At 36.5% G+C, this 16,153-nt stretch overlaps 1 protein-coding gene across 1 annotated transcript; it reads left to right on the forward strand.

Moving 5' to 3' along the window:
• The first annotated feature begins 843 nt into the window (after window positions 1-843).
• Window positions 844-11,156, forward strand: LOC135750263 (uncharacterized). Its single transcript, XM_065269052.2, has 5 exons — window positions 844-1,141; window positions 1,403-1,567; window positions 1,761-1,935; window positions 5,460-5,513; window positions 6,274-11,156. Exons 1-5 carry the CDS (start codon window positions 1,034-1,036, stop codon window positions 7,068-7,070), a joined length of 1,299 nt encoding a protein of 432 aa, XP_065125124.1. The 5' UTR covers window positions 844-1,033; the 3' UTR covers window positions 7,071-11,156.
• Window positions 11,157-16,153: the final 4,997 nt, after the last annotated feature.

Here is a 16,153-nt window from a genome sequence, read left to right on the forward strand (position 1 = left end):
TGAGAATTCTCATGTTTGAGATGCCTTAATTTAAAAACGTTAAAGACCGTTTTCCCGACAGTCATGTTTAACGGTCGAGTGCCAGAAGTCGCAGTTTGCAGCTGTTTATATAATTTACTGAATTAACAGCATTATAACATCTTTTGAACCTACAATTTCTCAACTTCAAGTTTTAATACCTAACTTTTGTAATTCAAACCAAAATTATGAGATAACGAAGTATTTTAGACGACAGTTGTGTCCTTATTTCTTAAATTTAAAATAGCTTACATCTTATACTTACTGTCAGTGTAATTGCTGTGTATCAAGGTGCACACTTAACTAGACCACTTCTGTTTAATGTAGTTGAAGAGATTTGGACACTGTAGTTTATGTAGTTGTTGGGTTGTCTGAGACTCTTTCGCCCTCTGAAGAAATTAAAATGCGCTTATAACGGTCATGTTTAACGGTCGAGGGGCAGAAGTCGCTGTTTGCAGCTGTTAATATTATATAGAATTTACTCAAATTAACAGCATTATAATATCTTATGTGCCTCACATTTCTCAACTTCATGTTTTAATACTTAACTTTTAATGTAATCCAGCATTATCAGGTAACTATAGTATTTTAGACGACTATTACCTCACATTGGTAAAACCGGGGAGTAATTCTCATTTCCTGAATGTGAAGTCTTACTTCATATATCGTAGGCTACTGACTATTAAACATTAGTAAATGTTTAAAAGTCAGTAGCCTATGAAGTATTAAAGATTTAGTGTTGTACCAAGGAAAACGTGTTTACCTTAGTTATTTTTTTTTTATTATAAAAAATTGACAATACATTATTTAAATAAATAAGCCCAAATAACTGTGTCAATTTAACGGTGAAACGTGAATTCTGTGATCTTTCATTTATCTGACTGGAGTTTGATGGGTTGTGTGCAACTCACCTTTGAACGGCTTAAACGAATAAATACAGTGTTGTATATTTCTCTCTGCTGCTCTCATATGATAACTGTGGTAAATCATAGTGATGAGTGTGTAACTATGGTAAATGACTGTTGTCAAGCTGCAGCTGCGTCACGCTCCAGTCCAGCAGGTGGCGCAAACGCACCGCGTGTTAAATAAAACAACACATAAGGAAAAGAGAAGTCGAGCAGCAGTGAGTGTTGTGTTTATAATCTTTATACTTTTATCAGTTGTGATAATAATCTTTGTGTTTTATTCTCGTTTAATGTAACTTGATGTTTTTTTAGCAGACGCTTTAAAATCTTGGTGTGATGTAAATGATTTCAGACTGAGATATTTCTGTAGTCATAAAGGTTTTGTTTTATTGATTTAATAACAAAGCTGCTGTCGTTTATAATCCTATTGAAATGATGTTTTTGTGTGAATATTATAATGGTGATGTTTTTGTGTTCAGATGTTCATCATGAGAGATCAGATGGATGTGATGTGCTGTAAATCAGTAGGAACTGATCTGTCCATGCTGGATATTGATGATTTGATGACAGAAATCTCTCAGCTGAAGAAAGAGGTGGCGTTACTGGAGTCAAAGCTCAGACAGAGAGATGAACTCAACACAAAGGTTTATTAAACACTCATTTCATCCTTTACACAATATTTATTATGGTGTTGTTTGATTAATGTTGTTGATGATTGAGGTTTGTGTGTTCATTGTTGCTGCAATAGTGAAAGTGCATCAACATGTCCTGTATAAACTGTTACCTGTTACATGACCAATGTATTTTATTCTCAGCTTGTTGTAATGTTATTTTCAGGATGTATCTGGTGTCTGTCTCTGTGGCTTCGCTGATCAAACATCTACAGAGCTTCTTGTTTCTGTCTGTAATGATGAAGACCAGAAGACATCAGTGAATCTGCTGGACTGTGGCACGAAAGTGAAACAAGAAGTCACAGAAGAACAGATAGATGAAGGTGGTTTGATTTTTTCAGGTATGTACAGAGTTTTTCCTGGTAAATGGATCTTTGCTGATCAATATGTTCATACACACACATTAAAAAGTACCTCACTGGCAAGCCCAAAGCACTCAGAACAATTTTTGGCCCGGTTTTGGCTTTGCTTAAACCAGGACTATGCCTTACTTAAGGATATTTAAGTCGCTTTTAATAAAATGCCTTAGAAAAACCCTGATAGCAAGTTCTCTTCAGTTCAGACTAGGGATGCAGCGATTATAGATTTTGATGGTACGGTTATAGTCTGATAAATAATCACGGTTGTACGGTTATTACGGTTATTAAGGATTCATTTATTTTACAACATTAATGTATAAAATCACATGAATACATTTTTGAACAATTGCTAAATTTTTCTGTATTTTCAGTTTGTGTATTTTCTCTACAATTCTTGGACAAATGATAATAATAATAACTTGGCTGGCTTTGACTTAAACCGTATAGGTGCCTTTGAAACCTGTAGGCTATTCATTTTAATGATCTTTTGAATAAATGTAACTTTACATTTGGACTGAATAAAGTTATATTATTTTGGTTTGTTTGAAGTATTGAAGTAAAATATATGAAGTAAAAATGATAAGAGCCTCTCAAAATGAATAATTATACACAGGGTCATCCTGAACCAGGTACTGCAAGTCATTTTGACAGGTGAAGCTTAATATTACACAAAAGTCAAATATAAATATTAGGGGTGGCAAGATTAACGTGTTAACTAATGCTATTCATTAATTAATCATTAACGCGTTAAAATAATTCAACGTAATGAAATGCAGTCAGACCACCGGGAGCCCCGCCCGGGTTTGATCCGCGAGCAGGAGGTTTTTAATACTGTACAGAGTAGATCGATTGGAGTGTGGCTCTTTCATGTACAGATGCAGGTGCGCGCGCACACATCCACGCACACGCACACACAAACCAGATGCACGAACAACCAACCTCTTGGAGGCTGTTTACACTTGGCATTAACATGCGTTTTCGTCGATCGGATCACAAGTGGACGACGTTAATGCCAGGTGTAAACGGTGTTCAAAACGTTTTGAACGCGTCCACTTTCGACCACTTTCAACCACATTCAGAGGTAGTCGAAACCACTTTCGATCGGATCGCTTTGGAGTTGCGGAACGCAATGTGGTTGAATGCGTTGGAACAGCCACATGCGACCGCCTTCTCTCCGCCCATTTATCTAATCTGAGGTATTAAACACAAGTTTTACGTCTTTTTTTGACTTCTGGCGCGAACACACGTTGAACAGCGCTATTTTTAGCCTTTCATTGATAAAACTACTGCGGGGTGTTCTCCGTAGTTTCGTTTTGAAAGCGTGAAAGTTGCGCGATCCTATTTCATCAATTGCGCTGAAAATTCAGAGAAAGCTCCAACAAATAAACGTACAAAACACTGTGCAGCATGTATACTTGCTAAACAAGCAGCGGGCTCCGACATAATATAAGTTTGCGTCCATATAAACTCATAATTACTCCCGCTCGCGTTTGAATGACAGCAGAGAGACTCGCCCACCGTCTCACAGACCACCCCCTCACAGTATTCAGGACAGATGCGGTCGAAAGTGGACAAAAGAGACGGATTTAAATACCAGATGTAAACGCAATGTGTCTCTCTCGTCCACTTGTGATCCGATCGATGAAAACACATCTTAATACCAAGTGTAAACAGCCCCCAGAGACGCATCACGCGCACATATTCTTTTGAACGCGGAGCTTTGTCATACAATGCACAATCCAGATGCACGAACAACCAAGAGACGCGTCACGCGCACATATTCTTTTGAACGCGGAGCTTTGTCATACAATGCATCATGACGCATGCGCCTCTTGGTGGTTCGTGGATCTGGTTTGTGCGTGCGTGAAACAAAAACACGCGGTGTAGCGAAGGCTTTACGGTTACTTAACCGTGACATTTTAAAGCGCGGTTAATAGTGAAACCGGTTAATCGCTGCATCCCTAGTTCAGACAGCTGAAAACCTCTTTTTAGTCTGAGGCTTAAGTTTTTATGTGAAACTGGGCATACATGTAAAAATGTCACTCTTAAACTCAAGGTATGTTTTAAAAAAAACTTTGTTCTTTCTGAAGACTTTTACAACTTTCTTCACATTAAATATGCATTTATCAGACACAGATATTACACGTCACTTTCGCTGTTATTTTTGCACAAGACGCTGTGATTTTTATTTTCGCCTAGCTTTCATTGCTTTGTAGGATATCCGTCTTTGCTAGACCTGAGTTGAGTATTACTCCTTTGGTATATAATCATATATCATAAAGCAAAACCAAATTGTTGTGTATGTGGGTCATGGTGTGTTAGGATTTTCAACAGGCCAATTTTAAAATGCAAATAATCATATCTGTTTCAGTTCTTCAAACATTAATTCATAGTAGCCTTAAAAATTGATGATTCAATACAATTAATTACAATTAATTTATTTCTTAACATGCTTAACATTTTTAAGTTCAGAAGCAAAACTATTTGCATTTCTTTTGAGTTTTTATATGTAATCATCTAATGTTTGTTTTATCATTTCAGATTTGCCTTCATAATTTATGTAAACATTTATTTATTTATCACACAAAACGGATAAAAAATGTTTAAGAAATAAAATTCACTTAAGCATACTCTGACAGCTGCATTTTCATTACCTTTTAAATTGTGCAAATTGAAAATACGGCCAATGGGAACACGCCAATTCACAAAAACTCGCACAAAAGTTTTTACGCTTGCATGATGCATGGTTTTTCAGGCAATTTGGAAAAGGTGTATTTCACAAAAAGGCCATATTCACAATTTCTGGTCACCTGATGCAAATAAGTCACAATTATTATTTGAAGATGACGCAGTATGAGCTAAAACCGTCCAGAAATATCTCAATACGTGTCTGCTCCCAAGTATAAGAGGCTTTCCTTGGTATTAATATTTGGATAACACTCCTACATCTCTTTTACTTTAAAACAATGTACTATTACCCAAACACCTATACGTTGCCGCTCCTGTATAAGGAGATTTTTTTGGCACCAACGTTACTTTTACGTCTCCTTTGGTTAAAAATACCGCGGTGGATGTGATATTGGTAAACCTACCAACATCAGTCGACATGATGTTTGGGATATCTTATCGTTTCAGTCACATATTATTGGTTAATAAAACACTGTCATTTCGCAAAAGTTTTTGTCAACTTTTAAAAAATAACGCTAAGGTTTTGTGCAAATCTGTAATTGAAATGCAGCTAGTGATTCACATTTCAGCAACAGAAATTAGATATTTTATTTTTTATTTAAATTATGAAATAAAGCTTTGTTGCGACAAATTGTCGTTTTGGAGGTTCTAAAAGTTTTTTAATGCAGGATAAACGCCATATGTTTCTTCCCTTAATGTTTAACCAGCAATGCCATAAAGATACAAACACTACAATTATAGTTTCAGAAATACTTCATATATATATTTTTAACTGTCATATTGTCCATAATGATTTTCTTAATCTTTATTTCTTTCAGACCTAATGGAGGTAAAACAAGAAGTCACAGAAGCAAGAGAACAGACAAATGAAGGTGATTTGATTAAGTGGGTGATTCTCACGAAATCCAGATTTAGAAGGTGTCCATTATTTTTAGAGGATTTAAAAAAATTTGTCCTGTAGAATTATTATTATTTTTTTGATTATCATTATCAAAAATTATCATTACCGCAACATGATATTACATTAAATATATGCATTTACAAACTCGTGTTTCGGTAATGAGAACTAAAAAGTTGTCTAGGTACTATGACAACAAGATTTTAATTTTTATCTGGAGAGCCATCTTGAGTGTCAATTATGTCCCAACTATTTTTTTTTATTTAAATGTTAGTTCCTTGAAGACTTAAACAATGATTGAAAATTGTTGCGGAGGATGAGAAAATTGGTCTTGGACACATTTATATTCCTTATTATTGTCTCTAGATTTAACAATGATCACCAAATAGCACATGTTTCTTTACTGTAAATGTTTATAGTATAACATGCACTGAAGCTTTTTATTTTTTAGATTTTTTAATTATAAATATTTCCATGTCAAAGAACCCAAATCCAGTCATGGACACGTTGCGGTAATGAAATTTTTCTTCTTAAATGTGGAAAAAACAACAAAATTGGTTTGTATGATGTCATTTGAAATCATGAAGAGATGTTTGTAACTGTATCAAAATGTTTCATGACACCTCATAAGTCTAATTCCGTGAGAATCACCCAAGTATCTTTTCCTAATGTTTAACCAGTGCATTTTTTACTGTGTCAAATTGTGTCACAATGATTTTCTCTGTTTATTGTAGATCTGAAAGTGAAGGAGGAAAGTTCACAACTCAGTATAATGGAAGAGACACCTCATCATTTCATACCCAAGGAAGAATCTCTGACCTGCTTGAAGACTAAGAAAAAAATTTCACCAAAAATTAGCAACAAACAAAAAACAACAACAGCCAAGGATCCTTTTATGTGTCCTCAGTGCAGATTTATTTTCAGCCATAAATCTGCACTTAAAAGGCACATGAATCTTCACACTGGAGAAAAGCCTCACATATGTGTTCAGTGTGGAAAGAGTTTCAGTATTAGGTCCTACTTGACTGTTCACATGAAAATTCACACTGGAGAAAAACCTTTTAATTGTGATCAGTGTGGAAAGAGCTTCCCCTTTAAATCTAAGCTAAATATCCACACAAGAATTCACACGGGAGATAAACCTTACAGATGCGAATGGTGTGAAAAGAGCTTCGCCCGTAGGTGTGACCTTAATGTCCACAAGAGAAATCACACTGGAGATAAACCTTACAGATGTGATCAGTGTGGAAAGGGCTTCGTTCGTAAGTCTGACCTTAATTCGCACGTGAAAATTCACATAGGAGAAAAGCCTCACAGCTGTGATCGATGTGGAAAGGCCTTCATTCATAAATGCCAACTTAATGAGCACATGAAAGTTCACACTGGAGAAAAGCCTTTGAGATGTGATCAGTGTGGAAAGAGCTTCAGTCGAAAGTCCAACTTGAATGTGCACATGAAAATTCACACCGGAGAAAAAGCTTACAGATGTGTGATCAGTGTGGAAAAAGCTTCGGTTGAAAGTCCGACTTGAATGTGCACATGAACATTTACACTGGAGAAAAGCCTTAGAGATGTCGTAAGTTGGATATCGACTTGCACATGAAAATTCACACTGGAGAAAAGCCCTTTAAATGGACTGCATTTAGCGCTTTCATGGACCCATGGCCATCCAAAGCGCTTTACAATTTGCCTTACATTCACTCGGCGGCGGTGTCAGCCATGCAAGTCGCCATCCAGCTCGTCAGGAGCAGCTGGGGTTAGGTGTCTTGCTCAAGGACACCTCAACACTTGATCAGATGGAGCTGGGGATTGAACCACCAATCTTCTGGTTTGTAGACAACCTACATGAACCACTGAGCCACTGCCACCCCTCATAAGTCCATCCTTAAAGTGCACATGAAGATTCACACTGAAGAACGGCTTTAAATGCCCAATACACACTGCACTTAAATGAGGGAGTGAATCGTCTAAATCATTGTTCTGTGTGTGTGTGTTCAAAACAAGACTCCTGAAACGATGATACTTGACACAGGGGTAACCATGGCAACATTCTGCCGTCTCGCATGTTTAAAGTCCCCGTGAACCGGAAGTTGTGATCGTCTTCCGTGTTGTGACGTATTTCCAAGTGAAACAGAATATCACGTGAGGAAAATTGTGCTTTGATTTGATATAGAAAAGTACGCATTTCATCCAGAAATGGAACTGGCAGGGAAAACGATTGCTTTCGCCCAAACTGTCTAACTGATGTCATAAGAGAATGTTCACCACAAGAGGGCGGAAGTCAATTTTCAGATTTTGTTTAAAAAAATTTTTATTACTTGCACAGATACATTTTTATAATAAACACTGCAATGTTACTTAAATATTACTTAAATATTTAAATATTACTAAAAATTGTCAGTTTTAATTTCATTGGAGCTTAAAAATGTTGTCCTATGGCCTGTTCAGACCACCAGTGATTAACAGTAGCTGAGCGACGTGATCTCATTCTTTTCAAGAGAAGCTTGGCAACTTCCAACTTCAGAAAAGTTCAACTTTTTATGCAAATAATGAGCGACATTCGGCAGCGACTACCAATGACAGAGAAGCAGAGAAGTTCATGTCAAATGTCTCTCGTCAGTTACTGCAGTGGATGGTTTTCATTTTTATTAAATGAGTATCGCCATTAATTTCATTGGAATTAGAAACACCTCCTAACTAGGGATGTAAGAAAATATGTGACCAGTGCTGGCAAAATAAAGATCCTGTTTTTGTGTTAACAGTGTGCAATATAACGCAGTATTTTTCACACAATTTACTTATCTCTATAGCGCTGTTTTCACTGAGCCTGAGCTTGTTGAGATGCTTGATTCTGATTGGCCAGTTGCAGCATTGTTCCCTATACATGGATATCAGCTGACGTCACTCACTTGTCTTCCGCCATTTTGAGGACTTGAAGTGGTCGCAAAAGAATTAGAAGCTATGCCTTCAATATGCTGTGAGCATCAAAATCGCTATTTTAACAACACTAAGAAGGCTCAACACAACATGATATTTTGCTCGAAGTATCGCCTGTGTCTCTACACGTGAACTCGAGCATTGAGAACATTGTTTGTGAAAAGAGAGTTCAGTTTTGAACAACTGACTTTGGATGATTTGGCGTCCGCTCACCGCCTTCTTCCCAGTCAAGATGTATCGATTTCCTCCAATTGCGACGTAAGGAGGGAGGATTGTAAATATTGATATCTCCTAAAGCATAGTTCCATAAAAATGCACAGATAATTCGTTGTTTTGTGTGAAAAACAATATTGACCTTCTAGTTGAAAAAGGAGCCTCATATGAGATTCATTCATTCCCCTTTGGAAATCGATTATTTCCGTCTGGCAGAGATGACGAGCGGACAACATAACAGCCAAAGTCAGTTGTACAAAACATTTATTTTTAGTAAACTCTGTGTACAAAAAATATGTTCTCAATGCTCGCGTTCATGTGTAGAGATCCAGGTGATACTTCGCGCCGCCTTATGTTGTAAAATAGTGGTAGTTCGGTAGCAGCGGACAGCGGCTGGAAGAACGCATCAGGGATCGAGAAGGCATCACACCCTTACCAAGATATATTTTAAAGTAGCGTTTATTTTCATGACAGTCGAGATGCGACATGTTGTCTTTTGTAGCCCTTTACTGTATCCGTAAGAATCATAGACAGTAAATCCGTAAATCGTAGCAAGGTAGCCAATGCTTGTCAATAGCATACTGGTACTCGGTAGGTCCTCAAGATGGCGGCATTACGTAAAAGGTCACATGACTGAAATCAATCTATACTCCAGCCATATTTGTTTTCTGCTCTCCGCGGTCTAGCCAATAGTATAACATTGTGAGACCTACTTGGCGGGTATTTAGTAAGGCCCCTTCTGATTGGCCTAATTTTGAAATATCTAAGCTTGCAGCACACAGTGTAAGTTATCGCACTTCTCTGCGGTATGGATGTCGCATATGCTGTTATCATGTTAACGGTAATTTTTCGGTATACTGTGCAGTCCTACTGTATATTTATAAATCTATATAAACTGTTTTTGTTTTTATGTCACATTGTTATCAGGGATGGGCGGTATTTTTGATACATGTATTTCAAATACAAAATAGTATTTTGTTATTTATATTTAATAGGGTTGATGAAAATGCCTTAGTATTTTGTATCAAAATACCTCAGTGTTTTGTATTTTTAAATACTGAAAAAATACTTTGTAAGAAGTCTACACGATGACATCATAAAAATGCGGTGTCTGATTGGTGCCTAGTAAGAAGTTTGCCCAGCCCCAGATCAAAAAATTGATCCATATGAAAGGTGGTGGTCAAGTTAAGAAATGTGCAGGCTGCCAGCATTTCATCTTTATTTTTGCACAATTTGCTATAATTTTTAACAGTTCATGTTAAGTTTTGGTGTTTGTTGTAGTAGCAACATGCAGACTTGCCCGCTTTTCATCAAAAGAATCATGATATTTAAGTTTGGATACCATTGCATGAACCCTTCATTACAGGTTGCACATGTCAGATTTTTGCATGACTCAATTAGAGTCAATGTAATGGTGAAGATCAAATAGTCCAACTGATGGAAGGTTTGCCAAGAAATGTCATGCTCCCTTGTAAAAGTATTTTTTTGTATTTATTTTCAAAATACAAAAATGCAGTAGTTTATTGTGTTTCGTATTTTATTTTAAAACACTTAAATCTAAGGTATTTGGTATTTTATTTTAAAATACGTTTTGATGTATCTTTGCCCAACCCTAATTGTAATAATGAATTACTTACATTTTTCTATGTTCAATGTTTTTTGGTGGAGAAATAAATGAAAGGATGCTGAGAATAATCAGATATTTTTAATTGTTTATTTTAATTTAGTTTGTTTTTACGTTTTTAAATGATTTTTAACACAATGGGTCTCATTAACTATGTATACATACGCATGAATTTGTTCGTGAAATGTGTGTTCGGATGTTTTAACTAACAAATCATGATACTAAAATTTCTTCTAAACGTAAGAACAACTTAGACCACACGTGCACAATAATCATGAAAAAGGATACAGAACCCTATAATATATATCCGTGCATATTTTATATATTTTTCCTTGTTTATGATTATTGCCTACGTGTGGTCTTAGTTGTTCTAACGTTTTTTGCAAACATTTAAAACACATTTTAGTATGAATGTTTTTGTTGAATCATGATTTGTAAGGTAAAACATCTGTATGCACATTTTACAAACAAATTTGTGCATATGCATGCTTAGTGAATGAGACCCAATGTTTTGTTATCATTTGAAGTAGAGTAAAGTCTTTAAATTGTATTTAAAAAGTGTGTTTCTCCTCTTGTGATGTGATAATACCTCTGCACCACTGGAGGGCATCAACTCCTAAACATTTGGATTTAAACTCCTGATGCACACTGTGTGTTAGTATTGGTAATAATTCCTATCTTTAGGAAAAGCATCATACATCACTACTCTTTTATTTTTATAATATATTGCAGGTGTGCACTAATGTTTTGGCATCATGTGTACTAAATGATCGGAGCATATTAAACAGCACACTGTATCCCATCATGCAGTTTGACTTGTCCCTACATTTTCACTGAAGAAAATAAACCGGAATATCAAATGTAATTTCTTTACATTAAAGTTTCTGGAGATAAAGGTCAAAGGTTAGTGCGGCGATCAACACTCAGCTCTTAGTTTTATTTCTTTGAGTTCACACTGATGATAATAACTCTGTTTGTTCGTGGTTTGTGTGCTGTTCTAATACAGTGATCGCTTCAGAGATGCTTTATGTAAAGAAGCGTATAATCTGGGTTTGTTTGTGGTTTGACTCTCAGTTCTTATGGGAGCATCTAAACTTACTTTAGCAGATGAGCACTGAACTTGTCCAAAGAGATTTCCTTGAACGAGCATCAGTCTGGAGTTTGACGGATGAAAGCTCTCTGGTGGCCTCTGGTCCAGACGTTGAAAGAAGGTGTGAGATTCCTTATAACAGCGTGAGTCCTTTCAGCAACCATCTTCTGATGGATTCTTCAAACTTTAAAACAGCCAGCGCAGACGAAATGATGAGCTTGACTTATTTTAATGAAGTGGTATTTACCAGTCAGCATTATTACAGAGTGTACTTAATTCTGATTGGCTGATTCACATTTGTAAAGTTGAGCACTAAATTGTATAATTGACAGGTGATGATCTATATGGCCTCAGGGCTTCATTTCCTTGTGATATAAAATAATTGACACTTGTTGGGGCCTGAACGCCCTGTTCACAGCTTTAGTCTTATTTGTAATGTAAGTTTCTTACACGTTCATAATCTGTATTGTTTATTTGTTTACCATCAGCAGCTTTTCTTGTGTTCTTAATAGCAAGGTTTGAATGGGTTCAGGTTTGTCCATATGAACCCATCACACTTTTTCTGCCAGTAGTCAATGACATAAGCAATGAACGTATAGCGTTTGCAGCAGATGCGCTAACATGTTCAGTCATGAGAAGCTTGCAAACGTCTGCCTGAGGCTACACGACCAGAGATGCTTACATTTTGAGATTGATGATCTTTGAATTCATAAATGTCCTAAGCAAGCTTGTTTTATACATTATCTTAAAGGTGCCAAAGAATGTAAAACTGTATTTATGTAGGCATAGTTGAATTATTAATTTGTGTATGGTATAGACATATCTTGAGCCTCAAACACGATTGTTTCCTCCTCCTTATTTAAACCTTGTGCATGCAAAAGACCGCTTAAAAACAGACCAATCTCAACATAACGCCAACTGTGATGTACACAGATGTCCAGATGTACACCCCAACATTAAATTACAAATTAAATTAATTACAATGTTGTTACAATGATAAAACAAAGTTGTGACTGCTGAGTTAGCGCTATATGCTAGTTAATGCTATATGCTAGCATTTAGGCTGAAGTTCTACTATTGACGTTACAGTCAAGTTTTGCAGGTCCATACTGAAAAAAACACAAACTTACCACTCAGAAACGTCCATTAACAATCTCCAAACAATTGATTATTCCTCAAAATCTGATACAGACTCAAACATAAGATCTGTTTACACACACACAGAGCTACTGAAGGAGAAACAGCCAATCAGAGCAGAGCTCATCATTATTATTCATGACCCTTCCAATTGAGATAATAATAGACCATTTCATTTTAAAGGCTTGTAAATGGACATGAAAAACTGACTCTGGATCATTTTTGCATTTAATAAAGTCACAAACCTTGTGTGTAGATATCAGAGAACAATTTAACAGATTAATTACAATGCATTCTTTGGCACCTTTAAAATGCAAATCAGTTATGTTCTTTATTAACGCTGCGTTCATTCACTCATTTTTGCTGTTGTTTTGGTCGTAGTTCAAAGCACACATCACATGACATCATAATTCTGACCTCTGAACTTTCCAGCAGGACTTGAAGTGAGGCATGAAATAGGCCTTGTGTGTCCTTTTAATGAGCATTAGTGCTAAACGACTCGTTGACCGAGCGACTCTGACCGTATGAGGTCTGTATGAGATCCTCACTCTAATGGAGAACACACTGATGTTATCGACTGCATAGAGACTTCACATGCACCACAAATCTTGTGATATTTTGAATCAAAAAATGTGTTAAAGCCACAACATGTTATTGTTTATTGTTGTCAAATGTATTTAGTACAGTACAATGAAATGCATTTTGCTCCATTACACACATGCTTTATATCAGACATACAAGAATACTCACATATAACTTACATATATATATATATATATATATATATATAAACAACTTGTGCAGTGTGATATATTTTATGCAATGTGTACGTGCAAAATATCTATAGGATTTGTAAATCCAGAAAAATTGCTATTTCCTATTTAAGCTGTAGGGCAACACGAACATGCAGCTGTTGTGCCTTGCAGCTAATTTATTACGATCACATAAAATGTGATCAAATGTACAGATAGTAAAACATTAATTCATTTCCTCATCCATGAACATGATCAGTGAATTCCATACGTCTCTGGATTGTAATTGTGAAAATAAAATCGCCCATCGTTCCACTCAACTAACGTCATTACGCTTTGGTATTGTGTAATAGCGACCTCTAGTGGTGAAAATCTTACATATTGTGTCTTTAATTATAGCGCTGTAATAATTACCCTATTACACAACATTTACTATGCTTAAGGTGTTTTTGCACTAGTAGTTCAGCTTTATAAATTAACAGATGAATTAACTGTGATGATAAGGTTAGGTTTGTGTATTTATCATATTGATTTTTATAACTATCTGTGAGATGATATTTTAGTTTGAAGAGTGTTTCCCAACAACTGAAGCGGTCAGATATCTGACTCGAGTGATCTGTTCTGTGTCAATGTTTCTCAGATGAGAGCATCATTCAAGAGTCGCTTGTTTTGGATGCAGGCAAGCAGCACAAATATAGCATTGTGTTGTGATCTCATACTAGTCTTCAGGCTTAAAATACATCTCTAATTAAAGCTCAAAGCGCTGTTTTTTTGTGCATGAGTCATTGACAGCTTAGTTCTCCAGCTCATCTTGACAACTGAAGCTCAACCGTGGGCACTCGCTCAACATTTCACCCTCGGCAGAACAAAGCAACATCAGACAGATTTTCCACTCTACCGCCTTTCCCATGCTATATATCAATATAGTGTGTATGATTTGTTGGCATATTCGCACAACATATTGTTCCTTTTAAAGACGTTGTTCATGTTTTGCTCTATTTCTGCTGTTCTAAGCAAGAGTCTGATGTTTGTGTAGACCTTGAATGACGACAACGTCATGTTCTGGACCTTCAGCAGACAGCTGGAGGAAACAGCGTGAGTCTGAAATTGTTCGCAGATTTAGCATCAGCACTGCAGAAACGTCATTTTACATCTAAGATGTGTGTGTGTGTGATGTGTGTGTGTAGTTAAAGTCTTTATTGCTTCCATGTGCCAACTATAAAAGATCTCTCTCTGTTGCCTTTAAGCCAAACACACATTACTGTTTATAATAAAGAACGTCAGTCGTGCCTTTATAAAGACGGCTGTACTTTTCTGTAAAGAGCTTTTATATGTTTCAATATAGCTGGGTTTTATTAAAGATTTGTGCAAAACTTTAGTGCTATATTCTAAATAAAAGTATTGCAAAATGACTGTGTTTTCATTAACCAGTGTCATGCGCGGTGGCGGCCGGTGACTTCTTTTTTGAAGGCACGCGATGCGAATCTCTTCAAAACATGTATTTGGCCCTCAATGTGTGTAGCTGTCATGTCAAAAAATGTGTTCGGTGCGTCATGTGAACCACTGTTCATCATGCGTCATGTCAAAATACATATCTGCTGCAGACACTTCGAAGTGTTTTTTTATAAAGAGATGCTAATGTTGCCAGATACTCAATCTCGTGTGTAATCAGAGTTTTGTGTTTAGTAAGTGTCTTGCGAGTATTTTGTGAACGCGATCGTCTTTTTTATCATAAACTCTTTCGACGCATGTGCATCAGGCACGTATTTTGACAAGACACATGTTGCACATAGGTTTACATGATGACACACACAATTTGACATGAAGAGCCACACACACGACACTCCGAACAAATATTTTAAATTCGCGCCACTCGGAAGAGAAGTCACCGCACGCCACTGATCATACAACCAAAACTTAATTTTGTTGGCAATGTGTAAGTCTGACTTTTACAACATGCGGATGACATTAAAATATACAGAGAGCGAGTCAGGCAGTTGACTCGCGAATCGCTTTGGCTGTATTTTTCCTGAAAACCACCTTACCCGAGCTAAAAAACTTTTTAGTCTATAAGAAATTGCTTTGTTTTCTTGGGCGCAATTTCAATTTGCTATTTCAATGTGTGCAATTTGAAAGGTAATGAAAACGCCGCTTCTGACAGCTGCTAAAAATCTAATGATACTTTTCTATAACAAAGAGATCATGTAATATAAAAATTCAGTATCGAAAAGACATTCACCGTCAACCTGGCCCCTCATGGTTACAGTATTTGAAAACTGAAACTTGAGTTTAAAGGCAAATGTGAATCAAGGTTTTTTCCAGGACATATTATTATTTCTCAACAAATATGAGTCAAAAAATCAAAGATTACAATGTCTCGCTTCTTCTGAGAGCACTAAACTATATCTTACAAAAATCCTTTGACTTTCTCCTAGGGTGACCATACGTGCCATTCGTCCCGGACGCGTCCTGGCCAGGATTTCGGGGTTCGTCTTCCGAATGTCGTATTTGTCGACCGCATACGTCATAGAGGATTATTATTATTACAGAAAAGCAACCGTTACATTTTAAGGTAAGAATGAATCTACGATTGTATATCTTTAACTGAATGGCGTATCCGGTCAACAAATATGACTTCCGGAAGACGCACCGAAATCCTGACCAGGACGCGTCCGGGACGAATGGCACGTATGGTCACCCTACTTTCTCTGTATGTACTGACTTATAGTATCTGAACGCAACCCTAACTTTCCATTACTGGCACTTCATGTTTATTTCTTTTTTAAGATGAATTGCTTGTTGTATTTCTCACTTTGGATGAAAGAAAGAAATAAATGTAAATGTTCTTGCTGAACACAGTG

The sequence above is a fragment of the Paramisgurnus dabryanus genome, chromosome 21 (assembly GCF_030506205.2).
Source record: "Paramisgurnus dabryanus chromosome 21, PD_genome_1.1, whole genome shotgun sequence".
Lineage (NCBI taxonomy): Eukaryota > Metazoa > Chordata > Actinopteri > Cypriniformes > Cobitidae > Paramisgurnus > Paramisgurnus dabryanus.